This window comes from Peromyscus eremicus, chromosome 22, assembly GCF_949786415.1.
Source record: "Peromyscus eremicus chromosome 22, PerEre_H2_v1, whole genome shotgun sequence".
NCBI classification, from domain to species: Eukaryota; Metazoa; Chordata; class Mammalia; order Rodentia; family Cricetidae; genus Peromyscus; species Peromyscus eremicus.
The window spans coordinates 25,626,953-25,650,504 of NC_081437.1; the positions used below are offsets into that span (position 1 = coordinate 25,626,953).

A 23,552-nucleotide genomic window follows, 5' to 3' on the forward strand; every position below is an offset into this window, starting at 1 on the left:
GCATCCTCCAGTCCCAGTGTTGTGAGTAGCTGAGATCACAGATGTGCTGTGCTATGACCACAGCTGATTTCTTTCAATTGCAGTTCTTTATCTTTTACTCATAGAGCACTGCACTGATTGACTGAACTGGCACTTTTGATAGACATATGTATATTGTGCTCTCAGTGGAAATTTTAGTTATAGTTAGTTCACTGAATGGTAACCTTCAGTCCCATGGAGGGACTGATGCTACTTGAATGGGTACACAATGGTGGACATTGACTTTCTAACTCTGTGGGTTTTTTTTGGGGGGTGTGTATGTTTATGTTAAAGTTTTAATTTATTTTTAAACATGTGTTTGTGTGTGGGTATGTGTACTTGAAGGCAGGTGACTGCAGAGGCCAGAGGTTTTGGATCTCCATGGAGCTTAAGTTACAGGCAATTGTGAGCTGCTTGATATGATTGCTGGGATCCAAACTTGGGTCCTCTGCAAGATCAGTATGCATTTTTTTTAAAGATTTATTTTTATAGGGACTGTGTAGTACGCTTTCTTGGACTGCCAGCCCCCAAATCATGACACAGAGACTTATTATTAATTATGAAAGTTTGGCCTTTAGCTTTGTCTGTTAACCCGTTTCTGTTCATCTACATGTTGTTACATGACTCATGGCTTTTACCTCTCCTCCCTCATGTCTTGCTGGTGACTCTGCCTTTCTTCCCAGAGCTCTCTCTGTCCAGAAGTCTCAGCTATACTTCCTGCCTAGCTTTTCACCATTTAGCTTTTTATTAAACCAATCAGAGTGACATATCTTTACACAGTGCAATCAAATGTCTTGCAACAGGGCTGGAGAGGTGGCTCAGAGATTAAGAGCACTGGCTCTTAGTCCCAGTAACCTTGGTAGTTCACTGCCATGTATAATGAGATCTGGTGCCCTCTTCTGGCATGCAGGCATATATGCAGGCAGAACACTGTATACATAATAAATAAAATCTTAAAAGGAAGATTTATTTTTATATATGTTTATGTGTCTGTGTGAGTATATGCTATGTGGAGGCCAAAAGAAAGCAATGGATCTTCTGGTGCTAGAATACGAGTTTTAGCTACTTGACAGATGGGTGCTAGGAACTGAACTCTGGTCCTCCAGAAGAGCAGCAAGTTTTCTTAACTGCTGAGCCATCTCTCCAGCTCCCCCATTTTTTCTTTTTCCTTTCTTTCTTATTTGTTTTTTAGGAAGGGTTTCAGTAAGTAGCCTTTGTTGGCCTGGAACTTTCTATATAGACCAACTTAGCTCCAAACTCCCAGAGATCCATCTGCCTCTGCATCCCTAGACTCACTCCACCCTAATGTCATCTTAATTAGGCAAGTCTTTGTTTGAAACATGATGTCTTTTAAAAAGTACAGGGCAGTTTGCGTATTGTTGCTTTTGTAAGAACTGGCCTTTGCTCAGCTGCCTTCTTAACTGAATGGGATATGAAAATGGCTGGTTTTGTCCAACTTGAACTCACAGGAGCGATTTTATGAGGGCACCATTTCTTTCCCAGACCATTAAGACAGCAAAGTTTCCCAAATTACAGTTTTTAGTAAATGTGAATAATTTTATCAAGGTGATAGAATCATGTTACTTAACATTTATAAATTATTAAAATGCTATAGTTTTATCAATTTGCCTGATTAATCTGTATTTTTAACTAGATGTTAGCTGATGCCACTTGATTTTTAACCCCATTTCCTTTAGCTTTAGCATTGTTATTACACAAATTTATAAGACTCATAATTCTTGTGCTTTTCTTTTGACAGATATAGAAACTCTAATTTTAGATGATAGTGAAGATGAGAATACATTATCAATTTTTGAGACGAGTTGTCACTCAGGATCACCAAAGAAACCATCGCCAGCTGCTGCTATAGCTAAACCTTATCTTCACTTTACAATGTGAGTAATTTATATTAAATTATTTTCAGTTTAGAATGGCTTTTCTACCTTACGTTTAGAACACAGTGCAGTTTATTGGTAGTTATATTCTTGAGGCATTTTTCTTTGTTTACATACAGTTCTGGAAAGTTTTTACTGTGTCTGCTTTGTGTATTGTGTGTGTGTTAATAATTACGTTGCTAGTTAGGTAATGTTTATTTCCAAGAAAGAGAATGTTATATTCTAGTTTGTCTATTAAAAAAAAAGGCAGTTTTTTAAAATATATATATATATATGGGGAAGGATCATTACCTTTGGAAATCAACTCATTGTCCCTCCTTTATTTGAACTAAAATGGACAGTTAAGAAATATTTACCACCATTCATGGTACATCAACTTTTGATAAGTTTAGATGAGGGTTTAGAGATTCCAAAGCTACTAAAGAGAGTTTGAATTAGAAATCGCTCAGTAATTAAATAACATTTTATTATTTTTTAAAATTTTTATTTATTTATTTGTTTGTTTGTTTTTTTTTCGAGACAAGGTTTCTCTGTGTAGCTTTGGAGGTGACCCTAAAACTCACTCTGTAGACCAGGCTGGCCTTGAACTCACAGAGATCCACCTGCCTCTGCCTCCCGAGTGCTGGGGTTAAAGGCGTGCACCACCATGCTGGGCCTGGTTTCTACTTCTTATCAGGTAGCCCCTCAGCAGGTGGCCTCAGGCCACACCACCTCTCTGGCTCTCTCAGTCCGCCACCACTGCCCCGCAACATTTTATTCTTAACAGAGCATTAGTTTACCCTTTTTAATTGGAGTTTTATTGCTTTTCTACTTACTTTTATCTTTTTCCAGTCTGTGTTATAGCAGCTTTGGTTGTATACTATAGTGAATAAACATTTTTCATGCAATTGTAATTTTAGATTGAGACTAAGTGCTTTTCAAGTACTAAATTATCACTACTTCCATTTACATAATCAGTGCCATAGTTAAAGGATACTAAAGTTCCATTTAGGTGGGTTTAAGCCCGTCTTCAGGAGACTGCATATGTGTCCTCTTTCTCTTTCTCTCTCTTCCTCTCTCTTCTCTCTTCTTCTCCCATCCCCCATAGTCTCTCTTTGAACCTTAGGCTGGCCTATACCTCAGTTTGTAGTTAGTCTAGGATTGCCTCAAACTTATCCTCCTGCCTCAACCTCCCAAGTGCTGGGATCACAGATGGGAGTTACCATGTTTGGATGGGTTACATGTTCTTTAAAGTATTTTGAACAAGTTTAAGCCTTCAACCTGAATTAAGAGTTTCTCCCCTTGTAGATTGTGATGGAAAGTTGATTTTGATTGATTGTATGCATTGTTAAATCTTTCTTGTTTATCATTTAAAAAAATTTTTTTTTTTTTATCATTTTTTTCCCCTTGATGTGTTCCTTTACAGCCAACTCTTCTCATTAGGAACTTTCTTTTTCTTTGTTTCCACTTCCTTCCCTTTCCGCTTGCAGGGAAGCTTTCTTAAACTTTTCTAGCATTTTGTAAATCTTTTTTTGTTGATAGTCATAGGCAAACTAAATACTTTTTTCTGCTCTTTACCTGGCTGGCCTGTCTGTGTGTATGTGTGTTGCTTAGTTTTTTAAAACAAATTTAGTTGTTTGAATTTGAATTATTCATTAGCAAGTGATAGGAAATTATCAGAAGTTCTTTATTTCAATGTTGTAAGATAGATCCTGCCAGTAAAGGAACACAGAAATAGATTTTGTGTTTAGAAAACTTGTTTCCACAGCTATAATTGATTTTTTTTTTTTTTTTTTTTTTTTTTTGGGTTAGGAACATTCTGTTACTGGTTTAATGTGTGCCATTGGTCTGGCTCATTGGTTTAGTTCAGCTTTTCTAAAATAATGGGTTTAAGTTCAGCTTCCTTTACACAAGCTATTCTAGTTTCCCAATTAAGTTGTTGTTTTGTGGAGCACAGGGGGCAGACCCCCCCCCCCCATTCTCTTAAGACAGGAGGCCTTCATCTCACTGTGTAGCTGAAGCTGCTTTCACTCTCATCTTCCCATCCCTACCACCCACGTGCTGGAGTAATAGGTACCTGCCGCCATTCTTGCACCAGGCTTTTCTTTTTAGATGCTTCAGTAATAGTCAGTAGTTTATCTCTTTATTTACTCACTCAAAACATTTTCTGTTTGCTTATGGTGTGCCAGGACTTAGACTTGATGCTAAAAGCGTAAGGTGGAGCTAGACACACGTTACTTTTTAGTCTGAAGACATTTTTGTTATTGGCATTGGCAGAGATTGTTATGTGTTCCATGAAAGTAAAATTTCTGCTGGGAAGTGCAGGAAAGCTTTACAGGACATGTCGTCACAGTTGATGTTCACATGAGAATGAAGGAATGGGAGGTGACATCTGAAGACTTGCTACAAACTAGACATGTGCTACATTCATAAGCCATGTATTTGTGGTGTCATTTTATGAATGAGGAAACTGAAGCACATGTCAACTTAAAAGTCCAGAGTCTTTTTTAGTGGATTGTAGACCCAGGCTCTGTGCTGTTCATTTCCTGTAATCTCCCCACCTCCATTGATAATTTTATTTATTTTGAGATAAGGTTTTGCTGTATAGCCCTGGCTAGTCTTGGATTCACCGTGTAGTCCCAGATTGACTACAGACTTGACTACAGACTTGCAGCGTCTTCTTATCTCAGCCTCTCAAGTGCTGGCTTAAAATAGGTTTTTTTTTTTAAGCTTCATTAGTTAATAGTCATATTTTCATTGGGTGACTTGACCATATGGTATTTTTCAAGAAGCATGCAGATGAAAATAAAGGCCTTTAGCAAGGAGTATATATAAATTCATTTGATTGGTTTGGTTTGGTTGGTTTTGTTTTGCTTTCTGTTTGAGTAGCATGTGTTAGTATGCTGAGTCAGTGTTCCACAAGGCAGTGGTAAGAAAGCCTGGTGTAGTGCGGCTCTGCAGTCATGCTGCCTGGGACTTGGCTGACAGGTTTCTGGGGATTGTCTCCCAAAACAGTACTGAAATCTGTTTTTAAATTTAAGAAAAAGTAGATAAAGATGTATGGATGAAAATAAGTTTCCCATTGTGGCTTAGAAACAGAGCTTTCTGAGGTTTTACCAATGAAAATAGCTTTGTTTTTTCTGATTAGAAAGATGATATATTCTGTAGAAAATTCAAGTAGTGAAGAAAGTAAAAATTAAACCCTCAGCAACTGAAGGAAATATTTGTTGACGATACATATTTCATGTTCCGTTCCCCGTGTGCTTATAATTAGACTTATGTAGTATTTCTTCCCCAAAGTTAATGTAACTTACTTTTAAAATACCATCTAATTTATTTATTTATTTATTTATTTATTTATTTATTTATTTATTTATTTATTTATTTATTTGTGTGTGTATGAGAGGGGGGAGGGAGGGATGGAGGGAGGGAGGGAGGGGGAAAGAGAGAGAGAGAGAGAGAGAGAGAGAGAGAGAGAGAGAGAGAGAGAGAGAGAGAGAGAGAGATCTGTCTTTTGGAGCTGTAGTTACAGGCAGTTGTAAGCCTCCTGACTTGGTTGCTGGTAGCTGAACTCAGGTCCTCTGGAAAATCAGAAAATGTTTGTTTGAGCCATTTCCCCATTTCTGTAACTTATTTTTTTAAATTCATTATTCTGGGAATGTAATTTCATGTTAGGATATATTTATGTTGTTTTAAGATATCTACCTAAGCCAGGCGGCGGTGGCGCACGCCTTTAATCTCAGCACTCAGGAGGCAGAGCCAGGCGGATCTCTGTGAGTTCGAGGCCAGCCTGGTTTACAGAGTGAGGCCAGCCTGGTCTACAGAGTGAGATCCAGGACAGGCACCAAAACTACACAGAGAAATTCTGTCTCAAAAAAATGAGGCTCTGAATGCCCTGTATTTGAAGACTTAAAATCCATCTTTATTACATTTTTGGTGCTGCTTTGCTTTTCTTTTAAATTTTTTTTAGATTTATTTACATTTTATTTTATGTGTATGTTTTGCCTATGTGTATGTGTGCCTGGTGCTCATGGAAGTCAGAAGAGGGCTTCAGATTGCCTGGATCTGGAGTTACAGGTGGTTGTGGGCCACCAAGATGGTACTGGGAATTCAACCCTGTTCCTCTGTACTAGCAGCATGTGCTTTTAACCATTGAGCCATCTCGCCAGCCCCACATGATGTTTTTCTTATATAAAATTCTTCAATTAATGTGATTTGTTTCCTGGAATGCCTGTTTTGCTCCATTGTTTTGTGGTTTTGTTTGTAAGTTCATGTGGGTACACGTGCATGTGTGGAGGTCAGAGGACTTCCTTCCTTCAAGGCTATTCTCAGAAGCCTTTTACTCTATTTTTTTTTGAAACAAGGATTCTCTTGCCCCAGATGTATTTCTTTGTCGGGATCCTTCCTGTTCGATTAATAGCTAAATGATATAGTCTTGCACTTTCCAAGTTAATATATATAATGTGATAGGATGAAAAATTGCTGAATTTTCTTTCTTTTAGAATTTAGAATTTTATACTTACACGTCTTGGTTCTTACTATAGTCATAGATAGTCATGAGTAATGAAAAAGATGACTGTTCTAAGATGAATAGGTTTTATGAATTTGAAGTTTGATTCTTTTCATAGAAATATTTTCCCTGCTGATTCATGCATATTAATATTCAGAATTTTTAAATCACTATTGTGTCTACAGGTCACCTTATCATCAGCCAACCTCTTACAGGCCTCGCTTGTTACTGTCTGGAGAACGAGGTTCAGGTCAAACTTCTCACCTTGCTCCAGCACTTCTGCATACACTAGAAAGGTTCTCTGTGCATCGGCTCGACCTCCCAGCACTTTACTCAGTCAGTGCCAAGACACCTGAGGAATCGTGTGCACAGGTATGTTTTTCTTGCTAGTGTGCACATAGTGGGTAAGCTAAGGATTTTTTCAGAGGATGATGAATACTAACTTTTTATTAGCTATTGATTAAAATTCCTATGTTAGTACAGTGTATACTTTAAAAATGAGTTCAGTGTGTGTGTGTGTGTGTTTGTGTGTGTGTGTGTGTGTGTGTTTTTTTTTAAATGATACTTATTGAAAATGTAATGTCTCAAGGAAAGAAAAGCATTTTTGCCTTTTCGGATCCCCTTTTCAAAATTGTGTCTGTAGAGATGTTTTAGACTGTCTTTACTTAGAGCCTCATCAAAGGAAGGAGAATAATGTGTAGTTGAGATGTCAAGAGTTGACTTATGATAGAATAGTGATAGTAATTAAACCGTGGACATTTGTAGTAATAGTTTATAGTGTTTTTCTTACTTTATTTTCAACTCTTCTGAAATTCTTATGGCTTATGAAGCAGAGTTCTAGATGGGGCTATTTACATTTGCTGAGGTTTTTATATACAGCCAAAAATATATTCTAGAACTATGGAGAGTTAAGGTAAATAAATTTTTGTCTAAGGAGGACCATGTCACAACCACTTTTGTATCTCTGCACAGTGTTCACATAGTGAGAGATCTTTTTATCTTTCCGTTTTCATGTCTGTGTGTATTCATGTTTGCATGTGTGTGGGCATGGTTGTGAGTACAAGTACGTCTGGAGTCCTGAGACTGATGTTGGGATATATCTTGGGTACTGCTTCCTTGTTATTCAGTGAACTAGGATCTCTCAACCAGACTCAAGGTTGCCAGGACAGATAATCTCACTAGCCAGTTTGCTTTGGGGATTTCTTGTCTCTGCTCGCTGAGGCTGATAATAAAGGTGGCCCTCCATGCCCACTCAGCATTTGCATGGGTTCTGGTGATCTCAACTTGAGTTCTTGGCTTATTTGGCAAGCATTTGACTACAGAGCCAACTCTCCAGCACTTTCTTCATTTTGAAGTGTTTTGCTCAGTTGCTCAAACTGGCCTGGAACTCCTGGTCTCAGCTTCCTTAAGCTGGGACTTGAAGTGTCTGATAGCGTTCTAACCAGGAGGTGCTTGTTAAATATTTGAATATTGGTGTTTCTAATAAATAAGATGAGTGTCACTTTGTACTTGGATGTTTTACCTATTTCTATATGGCTTGTATAACTAGTGATGTGCCATTTATAAATACTTGATAACTGTGCTGTAGTTATTTAACTGAAAGTCATTTTCAGATGGATCATTTACAGCAGGAAATACATGTTTGTTAAACAGTTCATAGTGGTATTGACTCAATTTGTCTTTTATTCACAGTTTTCTACTCATGAATAGTACTGCTTATAAAGATTTGTTTAAAAGGTTCTTTCTAAAACCTGTGATCCTAATATAAAGCTGTGTACCAGTATTTTGCCCCCAGTTTGACACTCCTAGCTGTGATTTTTTTTTTTCTGATAACATTTACTTTTATGTTTGCTCATACTTATCCTTCTGGATATGAGAAAAATTTGCAGGTTTGTACAAGTAAGAGAATTATTCAGTGTCACTTAAAGAATATCCAAATGCTGTACTAGGAAAGTAAAAATTACCAAATTTAACTCTAGAAAAGATCAAACCTGAACAGCACTAACTGTGGAAGAAGAGATTAAAAAATGTCAAAAGCACTCAGCCTAGACAGTTTCATGGTGAATTATTTTACTGTACTATCATTCTGATTCTAAACTATTGCAAGCATAGGAGAAGAGGAACACTGAGAGACTGTCAAAACCAGCAGTCATAAGCCTTTCAAATAAATACAGAGTGCTGAGACCAACCTCACTAAGGCAGCTGTCATAAAGAAAGCATCACTAATGATTAAGGCATGCAAGATCGAGTCAGGCATTGAGGTATTTAAATATTGGAAAGGATTATAAATTGATTATTATATCACTGCTTTTGGAAAATCTAAAGTAGCAACCCAAAATTGTTTAGGACAATGAGAGGATTCTATAAGTTAGGCTCTTGCAAACTGTGAATTCTTTTCAAATGAATTATACCTAAATTTAGTGTAATCTCATCTATAATCCTACTATAATCTAGAGGGAGCAACCTAACAAGATTTCTGTTTTTTCTAGGTAATAAACATGAGAGTGACAAAGGTGAATTCTAGAGAAAAGAGTGCAATAAAGGAGCTTTGCTAGATTTTTATAGGTATACTAGGATGACAATAATAAGAAATTTGTACTTCTCAGGAACAGACAAAGTAATAGGACCTAAACATCCATAACCTGATCTCTGTAGAAATAGTATATAATAATGATGATGATGGCCACTACAAATACAGTTCCTACCAGTAATGTGTAAGAAATGTTTAGTAAATGGTCATGGAAAACTGGCTGTCCTTAACAGGAACAATAGAAAGACAAAATAATTCCATTTCCTACTTATTTGTATATGTAAATGCAAACAAATTCTAGATCAGCCTTGGAACTGCAAAAGCACTAGGAGGACTTACAAGATCTACATACTTATCATCAATTGCCTAAGAAATTAGTTTCTAAATAATGTACAAAAAACTAGAACACAAATAAAGGAACTTGACTACAGAAAAATTTAAACTTCACATAGCAAATATATTCTTTAAATAAAATTAATAGAAATAGTCTGGTGAAAAATATATTTGTTATACAGATATTAAGAACAAGTTTATTAAATATAAATAGTATAAAGAGAAAGAATAAAAGTCTAACATAAAAATTTGCAAAACATAGCAAGATATAGTGGTACACACCTGAATTTTTCAGCATTCTGAAGGCTGAGGCAGGGATATCAAGATTGATTCAAGATGAGTCCAGACTATATTGTGAGTACCTATCTTAGTATCTTCTCACCTCAGCCAAAAAGAAAAAAAAGAAAAAGAAATACTTTGTGTTTATAAGGAGAAAAAAAAAAACCAAATAGTTAGTAAAAACAACTTAATTATGGAAACACTGGAGATGTTGGATATTTGCTTTTAGTTAAATGTAAATATATTTAACTGCTTCAGAGTATTGTTAACATTTTTTTACTTATAAAATTTAAAGTACATATACCTTTGAACCAGAATTATGCATTATGTATTTATGAATTTTCCCCTAAAGATATATTAGCTACAAGTATTAATTGTCAGATGCATAAGGATGTGTATCATGGCTTTGTGCATATTGACAAACCAAATAATTCATAAAACAAACTGAAAGTCCTTTAATGGAGGGCTTGTAAAACAATTCTGTATAGCTTATGATATACTATGAGGCTATCAGCAAAGATGAGGTTGCTCTACACAGGTTGATATGGGAAAGTAAAGGAAGGGTGTGTGTGTGTGTGTGTGTGTGTGTGTGTGTGTGTGTGTGTGTGTGTGCGCGCGCAAACATTCCCTAAAATCTGTTCATAAATGATTGCTTTGATTTAGGGGAAGGAATTTGTGTAATTGGAAATGATTAAACTTTAGTGTTTGTTTTCTTTATGTAATATGTCTTTAGTTTTGTGGTAATGGGGATTACCCAGGGCCTTGCACATATTGGCAGGTGCTCTTTCATGGAACTAAATTTTCAGCCAGCTTCATTTATACAGATTATAATTACATATATAAAGGAGAAAAGGTCTCACCTAAAATAGAAACTATTGTAGTGTTTGTAACCTTTTTTATGACATTTATTTTTTACTATATCAAACAAATGAAAGATAAAATAGCTTTGAAGGAGCTAGGTGTGGTGTTGTCTTCTATTCCCAGTTACTTAGGTTGAAGCAGGAGGATAATTTCAGCCCTGACATACAAGATCAACCAGGGTAGTATAGTGAGGCCCTCCTCCCCTCTTGCTTTTCCTTTGTGCATGTGTGCATATGCATTGGTTCCTGTGGAGGCCAGAAGTTAACCTGCAGTACCATTTCTCAGGAGCCTCCAACCTTGTTTTTGAGGTAGGGTCTCTTACTGGAACCTGGTTGATCAGGCCAAATTGGCTGGTCAGAAAGCTTCAAGTATCCTCTTGTTTCAACCTCCCCCGCACTGGAACTACAAGGGCATGCTGCCATGTGTGCCTTTAGATGTTAGTGGTGGGGGTCAAGGTCAGGTCTTCATGGTTGGTGGTAAAAACTTTACCCAGTAAGCTGTCTTTCCCAGCCTTCTCCAACTCCCGCCTCTTTAAATAACCAGAAACAAGACTAATTGGGTGGGTTGGGTTGGCTAACACCTGTAATTCCAGCAATCTGGAGGGCTGAGGTAAGAGGATTTCCACAAGGTCCAGCTCAGCTGGAGCTTAAGTGTATGACACTTAAAAAAAAAAATGTCACAATAAAAGAGAGCCATTTTCAAATGAGAGAGTCTGTTCTGCAGTTGTCTGGGGCGTCTGCTGTGTGTGTATTGAGACTCAGGTTACAGGGTTAGTGTAGTAAAGCATGAGTAAGGAGTACTCAGGCCGGCTTGTAGTGAACTGTAGCTTCAGAAGACCGGGAGTCTAGGCTTGGTTAAAAAAAGTCAGACTTGGCTGAATAGGAATTCTAACCTCATACTCTTTGTTCTCGTTCATTTTTGGCTCTCTTTCTTTGGCATTGTTAATGAGGAAAGTGGAGGAGAGAGGTATCATTCAGTAGGAGAAAAATTATAGAGATCCTTGGTTTCCCCCTTTGGCTATGAAGATCATGCTTGGATAAGGTCTTGTCTGGGGCTGTGCCATGGGACAGCCCAGACCAAGACTCGCTGAACACTGGCAGATACCAGTTATGCACCATTTGTTTGTGTCTAAGTACACATTGGGATTTTTCCCTCCCTCCCTCTCTTCCTCTCTTCCTCTCTTCCTCTCTTCCTCTTCTCTTCTCTTCTCTTCTCTTCTCTTCTCTTCTCTTCTCTTCTCTCTCTTTTCCTCCCCTCTCCACTCCCCTCCCCTCTTCTTCTTTTCTTTTCTTTTTTGTCAGGGGCATTGTTGAGACAGACTTTCTCTTTGTAGCCCTGGCTGTCCTGAACTCACCCTGTAGATTAGGCTGGCCTCGAACTCACAGAGATCCTCTGCCTCTGCCTCCTGAGTGCTTAGATTAAAGGCGCGTGCCACCACTGCCAGGCAAGATTTTTAAAATTTATAAATGTAGTAGTTTTTTCAACAGGTTCTCCAAAAAGAGATTGTTATTTAGTAAAACTATTTTTTTTAATAACTCATAAAGGTCAGCAAATCTGGTTGTAAGTAGATATGAAAACATCCTAGGGTAGAGGTTGTAGTTCCAGGTACATTTAAAAAGACTTCTTTTCTGTACCCCTTCCTTCTTTTCTGCCTCTCTACTGGTGACTTTGGGACCAGGACTCTGTCCTGAGTATCAACTCTAAGGAAATATGTAACTGAAGGGTCAGTCTGTGGCAAGTTACTCTTAGCATGTGTTTTTCTAATGTATGTAATTTTTCACATTTATTTACTTACTTGTATATATGCATGTGCACACATATGTACCATATATATGTGGAGGCCAGAGAACTTTTGGAAGATGGTTCTTTCCTTCTGACATGGGTTCTTGGGCTTGAATTTATGTCATTTGGTTTTGCTTACCCACTGGTACCCTCTAACATATTTAATTAATACAAAGTTAGTTGGGTATTTAATAGTGTAGTATGAACATGAAAAGAGGGAATAAGTCTTAAATAACCTTTAAAATGGTGTGTTTTTATGCATGATAAAATGAAAGGGAGAAGAGCCCTTGTGGTGTTCTTTATGCTGGTTGGATAGTGTTAACTGTTCTTTAAAACATACACATGCAAAATGTATAGCAAAACTTCCTTTACCCACCTGACTGAGTGTGTAACTTGAGCCTTTTCTCTGTTCTGCCCAGTCACGTAGTAGCTTATAAGATAATCACTCAGAGACTTCATATTAATTACAGACTATTTGGCCTATGACTCAGGCTTATTACTAGCTAGCTCTTACATCTTAAATTAACCCATTTCTATCTATGTATCGCCATGTGGCCAGTTGTAGCTGTCCCGCCTGGTCCAGCCACTCAGACCCAAAAATAAACACACAGAGGCTTATATTATTTTCAAACTATATGGCCATGGCCTATGGCTCAAGCTTCTCACTAGCTAGTTCTTACATAAACTCAGTCCATTTTTATTAATCTATATGTTGCCACGTGTTCCGTGGCTTTACCTGTGTGCCATTACATGCTGCTCCCTGGACGGGATGGCGTGCCGTCGCTTCTGTCTTTCTTCTTCTGTCTCTCTCCTGGATTTCCCACCTGCCTCTAAGCTGCCTTGCCATAGGCCAAACAGCTTTATTTATCAACCAATCAGAGCAACACATATTCACAGCATACAGAAAGACATCCCACGGAAGCCAGAGGTTTGCCGTTACTTTCACATCTTGCTTCTTGGGTGGCTTGCTGGCTTCTCCCCAGCTTAGCCCTCTTCTCCCTGTGTCTCTGTTTGGATTTCCTGCCTGGCTATATCCTGCCTTGCTATAGGCCAAAGCAGCTTCTTTATTAACCAATGGTAATAAAGCATATTCATAGCATAGAGAAAGACATCCCACAGCATACCTGGACTCTCAATGATAATAGGAGTGAAATATATTAGAGGAGTTAATGCCTACTGAGGAGTTTCTCTCACTGTTTAAGATTTAGTGTGTTGTAGAATTGCTTTGCGGCATTTACTGAAATTTCTGATTCTTTGACTGCAGACCCAGGGGTCCTATTTCACCGAATTTGGAATAGGTTTCGGAAACTTGTTTTTTAAACATGCACCCCACTGTGTTATTGTTCTAGGCCTTACATAGATCACATTTTCAGATACAGTACGTTGAGGAGTCTCTGGTCACTAGTAGGCATAATAGGGTTTTGTGTGTGTACATGTACTGCTCTTACATTATTGAGCATGTCATAGTACTCTAGGGTGAATGAGAATCCTTGGAACATTCATGGTTGCTACTTAAATTCACAGTTATTGAGCCCTACAATATGCTCTGAGGTGTTAGTAATCTATAGTAAGAGACTTGTTTAAAAAAATATTAGTGTGGCAGTGCATGCCTGCACTCTCAGCACTTGGCTACATAATGAGTCCAAAGACCAGCCTGAATTACCTTTCTCTCTTAATCTCCCCCAAAACTCACAAGAGACAAAAAAACAGAACAAAAATCAACAATAACTGTGATTCCACTTACCTTTCATTCTCAAAGGTGAATGCTTTCTCCTGTATTGTTCTCATTATTGACAAATATTATATTTAGAATTAATCTATATGTGGTTTATCTTTTTAAAAGATTATTATTTTAATTATCTGTATGTGAGGGGGTATATGTACACATGAATGCAAGTGCATTAGAGGTCAGAGGTATCATATTCTCCTGGAGTGGGGGTTTCAGGCTCTTGTAAGCTGGCTGATGTGGGTGCTGGGAATTGAACTTAGGTCCTCAGGAAGATCAGCATGCACTCCTAACGACTGAGCCAACTCTCCAGCCCCTATATGTGGTTTATCAAAAGCTTGGAATTTAGGTATTGTATAGTGTTAGGAATAATTTGAAATGGTGAATTAAATCTTTTATTTTAGTGAAAGTTTTAGTATTTTTCCTTTCCCAGAAACAAAATGTATCTGGAAGTTCTCAGGGAAAGCCCTTTTGGACTTGGTGGTAGTTTTACAGGATTACTGTTTACTTCACTACATTGCCCCCTTTTAGTTACTTAAAAATATTTTCATACAATGATCATGTTCATTCCCCTCCCCCCAGCTCTTCACAGAGCCTCCCTACTTTCCTACCCACCCAACTTTATGTTCTCTCTCTATATATATTCCTGTCTTCTCTCTCAGCAAATATGGAACACTTCACAGATTTGCGTGTCATCTTTGTTCTGGGGCCATGCTAATCTTCTCTGTTGTTCCATTTTAATGTATGTACTGCTGAAGCACACACTCTCTGGTGTTTTGTGTTCGTTCACATGAGTGTCTGGGTTTTTCTGTGGTATACACTCTCCTTGAGTTTGTAAGAAAATTAAATTATCTTGCTTGAGAATGTGTAACCGTTGTTGAATTCTTGAAGTCTTTAAGGAATGAGAATATCAGATAATTTAACTTTCATAGAGGTTGTTTTGCCACAGTTCAGAAACCAGCATAGGTGTGTTTCGTTCCTGGCTGGTTTTGTACTTATGTAGAAAAATTTGGTGCCTTTTCCTCTTAAATCCTTAATCTTCAGAGGTCAGACAGTATCTTGTTTTCACAGAAGATGCTCAGTAGATCTTAGGTCAATAGACTATGCATATAGTAAAATGATATTAATAGCATAAATCATCAGTAATATATAATATCTTGTGATAGCAAGATACAAGGAATTCAACTCATTAGTGCTTTAACGTTTTTGTAAAATTGAGTTTTGGCTCCCCAAATTTTACTTTAGCTGTGTTTCTTAAATTTAGTATATTTATAAAATTAAGTAACTGTGACATTCTGGAAGTTTCTTGGTGACATAAAGCTGTTCACTTCTTTCCTGTGATAACTCCTTTAGTCAAGACAGAGCATAACTGGCTTTGAGCTTTCTGCTTTATTCACATTTGTGTTTGATTTTTTTCATCTGGATTTCAATTTTTAAACAAAATAACCATTTTGTAATGAGGCTATAAATTCTTCATAAAAGAATGCACAGGGCTGGGACTATAGCTCATTGGTAGAACACTGAGCAACTTGTGCAAGACTCTGGGTCCTGATTCCCCAGAGCTGACAAAAATGAAGAATAAACGACAAACCTTTCACACATGGAGCCTGTGTGCTTGTGGTCTGTGAAGTCAAGTGCTGGGCCACTGAGCAGTATGTCCAGTACTGTCTTCTCAGTTTAGCTTTTCAGATAATTAGAACTCTTATAAATATAAGTACAGTTAATATCAGCAGTGCTCCCTTGAATGGGTACTTTAGCTCCAGTAGTTATGCCTTTGCTATTTAACATACATTATTTGTGATTTAAAAAAAAAAAACTGTAAGGGAAAGCAAACCTAGTCAAGAGGCTGTAATATCTGGGTCAAGAAGGAGGCCACAGGAAGTGGAAGTGAAGTGTGAGCAGACATTGGTGTCTCTTCATTTTACTTGTGCAAGAGTGCTGGTCATGTCAGAGGTATTTTGAAACGGTTGGTTCAGTAATTTGGCCTACTGTCTTTTTTTCTCTATAACAGTTTTTCTGTTTTCTACTACACCTTGCACATCCACCAATCCAAGACACCTTATAGGTGAGTATTTTTCTAGTTCTCAAATGGCATCAGTTCTTCCCAGCTAGTTGCCGCTTCATTAAAACTAGGCTCTATTTTTCTACTCTGAATTAACAGTTATTCGATTCCACAAAGACTGTTTTTCGTCCACAACTCTAAAAGTTGACATCAGGGGATGTAGCTCAGTGATACCTATTGTGTGCAAAGCCCTGGGTTCCATCCCTAGGACCCTGCTGCATCCCCAACACCAAAACATGGTCGGTCTCATGATCATGGGTAAACTATTGGAGGACTGCTTTTTCATTACTCCCAAACCAGCACTTCTCAATTCACAATAAGACTGCATTTCTTTTCTCTGGTGTTTATACTCTAAGGATTTTAAAATGCTAGTTTCAGATTTGTTATTTATTTATTTATGTTTTAAGTGCTCTGAATTGAACTTAGGCTCTTCCACATACTGCACAAGCACCTCACCACTAAGCTATATTTTCAGCTCTCTTTATAGTTTAAAACACTGGGACATTCGGGCTGGAGAGATGGCTCAGCAGTTAAGAGCACTGGCTGCTCTTCCAGAGGTCCTGAGTTCAATTCCCAGCACCCACATGGTGGCTCAACCATCTATAGTGGGATCTGATGCCCTCTTCTGGAATAAAGTCAATAGAGCACTCATATACATGAAATAAATAAATAAATCTTTTTAAAAAATTGGGAAATTAGAACAAGTTGGTTTTATATTTAAAAATATGAAAGCATACTGTAATATTGTCAGATACAACTGAGGAATTAAAAGGAAAAATACTTTAATAGTGTTTTTTAATTTTTCTAGAAAGTAAACATGGTTCCCAACTAAAGGTTTAAAAGAAACATGGAAATAATCTCTAGATGTTGTTTATCTCGTAGTCTTCTGTGGTTAGATTAATTCTGCAGTCATATCTTTATACTCATGGATTAGAAAGGTGAAGCCTTTTGGATTTTTCTATATTTGTGTTAGACTTATCTGCTTGGGATTTCTAATAAAATTTTTTAAATTCTATAAGGAAAAGGATATTTTCCTAGTGGCACTGGAAATAACACAATGTTATGTTCAAATTGTAAAGTTTGAAGAGGATTTGATAAAAAGAAAAAAGAAATGGAAATAAAACCTATCTCTGAGAATTGGTGATGCTTGTGTGTAGTTTATAGTTGCCAGGCAGCCAGAGCCCTTGTTACATTGCATTGTTCAACTTCTGGCTTTATGAAGTTCCTATTATCCCTAACCTTCTGGTGCAGTGCCCATTCACTCTGATGCTTGGTAACAGCTGAATAGTCTCAGCGTGTATTCCTAGACAGTCAAACAGAAGCACTAGAAATACAGGCAAAAATTGTCTTTGTATGGGCATGCTTTGTTTTCTCTTACACGCTGGGCATGTGGTGACGTGCATGACTAAATTTAGTGGTCGATTTGTGAAGTTTGTGAGTGAGCTCTTGTTTGCTAGTCTTTTTCCTTTGGTCACCTTTCTCTCCCTGTCATTTTACCAGCATAGAATGGGGAATTGGAAAGTGGCAGTCAGAACTAGTTACTGTCTTCCTCAACCATGCCTCATCTTGGCAACATGCAACAATTTTTTTCCCCTCAAGACAGGGTTTGTCTGTGTAACAGCCCTAGCTATCCTGGATCTCGCTCTGTAGACCAGGCTGGCCTCCAACTCACAGAGATCCGCCTGCCTCTGCCTCCTGAGTGCTGGGATTAAAGGCGTGCGCCACCACCGCCTGCAATTTTTTTTTAAATGAATGTCTCAGCTGCCCTTGCACTCCTGTGTGTTTCCTTTCTTTTGACAATTGTTCGTGCTGTTCTTCTTTTATGAATTTTCTGTAAGAACTTTGAGGAGGGAAAAAACATGGATTTTCAAGATTTAGGATAAGAGTGTTTTATGTAAAAGTTAGAATTTGTGAGTCCTGAAGGAGAACCGTGTTCTACAGCTGCTCTGGATTGGTGGATATGTAAATATCAAGCAAAGGAAGAACAAGCATTTCTTTTGAAACATGTAATAAGGAACACATGTTTCTTCAAACTTGGGGGAGAGTCTGTTTGAGCCTCTTTCATCTAGTTACTTACTGAGTTGGCAGCACATTTTATATTATTCAAAAGGTTTAATGTATGTATAAAATATCATGTAATTGGTAAGCATGCTCATGAAATAGAAATAATTCTTTTTATTCCGTATTTCTCATAATTTTTGTCTGTATATTTATGTGTGTGTGTGTGTGTGTGTGTGTGTGAGAGAGAGAGAGAGAGAGAGAGAGAGAGAGAGAGCGAGAGCGCGAGCGAGCTTGCTATATGGCCCAGGCTGGCTTCAAACTTGATATGTAGTCCCTTCTGTCTTGGAACATGTGGTCTTTTTTCTCAGCCACCTACAAAGTTGGAATTATAGGCATGCATTACTACATCTGCTCCTAATCATTTCTGTTAGGTCCTTATTTATCGTTTACATGGCAGAGGCTCCCTGCAATGTATTTAAAATAAGGGGAATAACTAGAAAATAGAACTTTCAAGTTGTCAGATGTTCATGTTTATATCTAAACTTGTAAAAAGCAATGACAAGATTGTATATTAACATGCAAGAATTCAGTGATGGGCTCAACAACTGTTAACTTACATATAGAGAAGAGTAGTTCTGGCTTAGCAGTCCGGTTCTTACTGTTATATGTTTGTAGAGTGTGATGGGAAGTATGGTTTTTAACAACTGAAGAAAATGCCATTTTGAATTTTGTGACAATGGAAATGTCTCAGAGCTCCTTGCTTGCTTATTTATTTACTATTTGATTTTGTGGCTTTTCAAGGCAGGGTTTCTCTGTGTGACAGACTTGGCTGCCCTTGCTTGTTTGTTTGCTTGTTTATTTATCTATTTATTTTTGTGGCTTTTCAAGGCAGAGTTTCTCTGTGTAAGAGCCTTGGCTGTCCTGGACTTGTTTTGTAGACCAGGCTGGCCTGGAACTCACAGAAATCTGCCTACCTCTCGAGTACTGGGATTAAAGGGGTGTACCACCACTGCACAGTTTATTATCATTATTATTTTTTTTTTTTGGAGTAAGGATATTATTTTGTGACTGTGAAGAGTTGAGGCTAAAGTAATAGAAAGACGTGAATAAGTGTGTAAGCAGAAAATTCATTAAGTTTAAGCTCCAGGGTAGTGCAACATGGCCAAAATATGTATTCATGTGTTGAATGATTTTAGGCACTGTGCCCAAGTACTTCAACTATGTTGTCCTTTTCTTCCTTATTGAAATTCACTAACTCTTAAATTAATATGGCCAATGGAGATGTTATGCTTATTTTTTTATTTGCAACACCTTTTATAGTGGTATTCCTTATTATTTGTACATGGTAACTAAAACAATTTTCTGCCTTTATCCTATTAATATGTACTGAATAGGAGTAGTTAAATTGCAAAATACCTTTTTTTTGTGATGATGCAAGAATATATAGGAGTTACATATATAGACTTGCACATCCTATCTTGAAGAAATTTAGTTTGGGGATAATTGACATGTTTAATGTATTCAGGGGTTGCAATGTAGGCTTTAAAGTACTCAATTTGAGCTTTAAAGCACTGGTTCTTTCCTTAGATATTTCGAGAAGCTCGAAGAACAGTACCTAGTATTGTTTATATGCCTCATATTGGTGACTGGTGGGAAGCTGTCAGCGAGACTGTGAGAGCAACTTTTCTGACCCTGCTACAGGACATACCATCTTTTTCACCTATATTTTTATTGTCTACCTCTGAAACCATGTACAGTGAGCTGCCTGAAGAGGTAAGAAGTGCTCAAATATTTATTTTGCCTTATTGTTAAAAAAATAGTTGACTTGTTAAATAACTTTTAATTAGAATAACATCACAGTTTTTATATCAGATCTACAACTTATTATTAGCCAGCATTCTTGTTTGGTATAATTTTCCTCACTGCTGTGAAGATTGAGACAGTTCATGCTGTGAAGATTGAGACAGTTCATGCCTAAAACAGAGCCCGGCATGTATGTGACTTCCTAAGAAAGCCGAGCTCTTGTATCACTAGTACCTTTTTAATGATCCTCTTTTTTCTTTGTGAGATTGGTTGATGGGATTTGACCTGTAGCTTTTCATTAGTAGGATTAAACTTTATTTGAGCGAAATATTATTGTGCATTTTTCTTTTAAAAATATATCTGAAATTTAAGGCAGGTCTTGTCTATTAACAATGAGTAACTATAATTACCTAACGTGGTTTCTAGCTACATATATATAAACATGCATAGACACTGTGCACACATATATTTCAAGCACAATAAATCTCAGCTGAATGAATGATAGAATATTTAAAAAAGAGATTATCACTACCATACAGGAATTGAAGTTTGGAGGGAAGAGAGACATTGAAAAAGTTAAAATGTTATGAAAATGGTATAGTATGGGGCTGAAGAGATAGCTCATCAGCTAAGAATGACTATAATCTTGCCAAGGACCAGGCTTCAGTTACCAGCACCCACATCAGTAGCCTCATAGACAGTTATAACTTAAGCTGCAGTGGCTACAACACCTTCTGTCCCAAACCTACACTCACACAGGTGGTGGCGCACGCCTTTAATCCCAGCACTCGGGAGGCAGAAGCAGGCGGATCTCTGTGAGTTCGAGGCCAGCCTGGACTACCAAGTGAGTTCCAGGAAAGGCGCAAAGCTACACAGAGAAACCCTGTCTCGAAAAACCAAAAAAAAAAAAAAAAAAAAAACCTTTTTGAAAAGCTACAGTAGTAGAACATAAAAGAAAATACTAACTTTATTACTGAAAAGGTTCCACTAAAAATGAAAAAGCAAGCCACAAACTGGTTGAAAAGATTTCATATAGGTCATTTATGTAATGAATGACATTAAAAATGCACGACAAACTCTTAAAACTTAATAAGGAAATCCAGGGCAGACAATTTGGCTCAGTAAGAGCACTTGCTGCCAAGACTGACCACCTGTGATCAGGCCATCTAAATGGTGGAAGGAGAGAACTGACCCTTGGAAGTTGTCTTCTGACTTCCACAAGCATGCTGTGGCATGTGTGCAGCTACACCCACACACATGCACATGCACACACTTATACACAAATAAATAAAAAGTAAGAAAATTCCATCAAATGATTTTGACAAGGGTTTTAAGACTATTAAATCAGGGAAAGTCTATTCTACATCCTAAAAAATGAAGCTGAATGCTTATTTAACACCAAATACAAAATCAACTCAAAACAAGTCAAAGATCTATGTAAGTGTACAATTTTTTTTTAAACTTGTAGGAGAGTGTATTTGAGGGTCATAGCTGCAGCAGGCAGGCAGGCAGGCACTGGAGCAGTAGCTGAGTGCTCACTTCTGGACCCACAAGTACAAGGCAAAGAGAGCTTTGAAACCTCAAAGCATAACCCAGGGACACATTTTCTAATCCTTCCCAAACAGTTTCACCCGCAGGGACTGGATATTCTAATATATGAGCCTATGGAGGCCTTTGGTGGCCATTCTTGTTCAAACCACCAAGAGTAGCAAGTGCTTTCCCAACTGAGCCATTATCCTAATTTCTCCTAATTGATTTTGATTGTGTTTATTTAAGGTGCACAACATGTTTTGATATAAGGCCCAAACCAAAGAGTTTCCCCGTTTTCTTCTAGGAATTTATAGATTTCTTGTCTTACAATTAGGTTTTTAATCCATTTTCAGTTGATTTTTTTTCCCACAGGGTCCAATTTCTTATTTATTTATTTAAATAACATTTCATTTATTGAATGGAGACAGGAGGAGTGGATGGGGAGGGGAGTAAATGGGAGCTACAACCTTTAAGGCTCTTAGAGGTAAGCATAGGTGGAAAACTTCATGACACCATGTTTGACAGTGAGTTCTTGGATATGACACCAAGAAGGCAAAAACAAAAAAGTACTGACTATAAATGAGTTTGATCTTGCAAAAATTAAAAACTTTTGTACATCAGTGGGCACTTTTGGTAAACTAGAAGGCAAACCATGGACATGGGAGAAATACTTGAAAAAGTAAGAAAAGCTTTTATCAGGGAGCTTGGAGTCTAAAAGGTAGAAGTTAGACCTACAACCAACCAACCAAACAAACAACCAAACAAACAAAAAATCAAAGACAGTGTTAAGTGTCGTTGTAACGAAAATGGATGATGCGGAAGGATCTAAGTAGTGTATCTTGGAAAGGAGAGCTGTGTATTGAAAACCTTGATAGAGTAGAGGTGAGAGATGAGAGGTGAAATCAGCAGACAGTAATGCTGAGATGAGAGCTGACTTAGGTTGACTTTGAATTTTCATGTAAGGTATGATGGAATAGTCTGTGAAATGTCTGAAAGTCTAGTTTATTGACAGCATAACTAGGATTCCAAAGGGTACAATGAAATAGACTTAGTTTGGAAAAACAGAGGGTGAGAAATACAATGAAATATGAAGGCTTTGTTTGTTTGTTTTTGTTTTTCAAGACAAGGTCTCTGTGTAGCCCTGGCTGTCCTGGAACTCACTCTGTAGACCAGGCTAGAAGATATATGACAATTTTAAAAAGTTATTGTTAATGTGCTTCCAGCTTCTGGTTCTAAATAATTATTTTTTGGTACTATGTAATAACTCTTTGAGATTATTTCCAACAATCTATTATAATCAACTATTGGATCTGCTTTTATCTGATATCTTTACATATATACTATCACTTTTTAATGACTTGGACAACTGGACATTTTTCCATTGTGTTTTAGTTTATGAAGTCAAACCTTTTGCCAGCAGAATGAATGTTCTGTGTTTTAAGAAATTGAAGGAATTGTAATTTGATTAAATATGTATGCTTTTAATTTTGCATTTTCTTTCTTTGTGCATGTGTGTATGTATAGGTTAAATGTATCTTTAGAATACAGTATGAAGAGGTATTATATATTCAAAGGCCTATTGAAGAAGATCGAAGAAAATTTTTCCAAGAACTTATTCTCCATCAGGCATCGATGGCACCACCACGAAGGAAGCATACTGGTAAGTTCCCAAAGCAATCTAAGAAAAAAGACAGGATGGAATTAAGAAATACGCAGATAGTCAGTCTTGGTGGCAAACACCTTTACTCACTGACCTAGATGGATGTGTTGAAAATGGCCATTGTGTTTACCTGATCCAATTGAGAATTACATCTTTGTTAAAGTTTCATCAAGCACAACTTCTGATCTTCTGGTAGATTCTGCATTCAACAGCCCAAAAAGCCAAGGGGGAAAAGTTAGCATTTCAACTGTCTCAGTTATTTGAAGTATTTGGTACTTGAAATGGCAGGTTGTAAATAACAGAAGTTATTGATTACTTTGTGGACCAGGACAGGTTTGATAGTCAAAGAGGTGGTGTTTTAGTTACTTTTTTCTGTTGTTACAAAATGCTGACAAAAATAACTTCAGGAGGGAAGGGTTTATTGTGGCTCACAGTTTGAGTAGACGCAGTCGATCCCCAAGAGAAGAGCACCACAGTGGTGGGAGAGCAACACTGCTCACTGCTCTGCGCCAGGAAGGCCAGTGGTGAGTGCTGGAGCACAGTTTGTTTCCTCCTCCTGGGCCCAGTCCATGCAGTGCTGCTA

General features: G+C 37.5%; 1 protein-coding gene, 1 long non-coding RNA gene and 1 pseudogene across 2 annotated transcripts in view; 1 reads left to right on the forward strand and 2 right to left on the reverse strand.

The window, feature by feature from the left end:
* The window catches only part of Atad2b (ATPase family AAA domain containing 2B), a 136,738-nt gene that overhangs the window by 76,058 nt on the left and 37,128 nt on the right, over positions 1 to 23,552 (forward strand). The window contains exons 17-20 of the mRNA XM_059248368.1: positions 1,778 to 1,913; positions 6,588 to 6,774; positions 19,564 to 19,749; positions 22,834 to 22,969. Coding sequence (XP_059104351.1) covers positions 1,778 to 1,913; positions 6,588 to 6,774; positions 19,564 to 19,749; positions 22,834 to 22,969 — 645 coding nt within the window. The remainder of the gene's footprint in view (positions 1 to 1,777; positions 1,914 to 6,587; positions 6,775 to 19,563; positions 19,750 to 22,833; positions 22,970 to 23,552) is intronic.
* LOC131897770 (U6 spliceosomal RNA) lies at positions 14,575 to 14,674 on the reverse strand (annotated as a pseudogene).
* On the reverse strand, positions 22,770 to 23,512 carry LOC131897446 (uncharacterized). Its single transcript, XR_009375693.1, has 2 exons — positions 23,100 to 23,512; positions 22,770 to 22,987 (listed from the first exon to the last, which is right to left on the reverse strand). It is a non-coding gene; the product is annotated as an uncharacterized LOC131897446 (long non-coding RNA).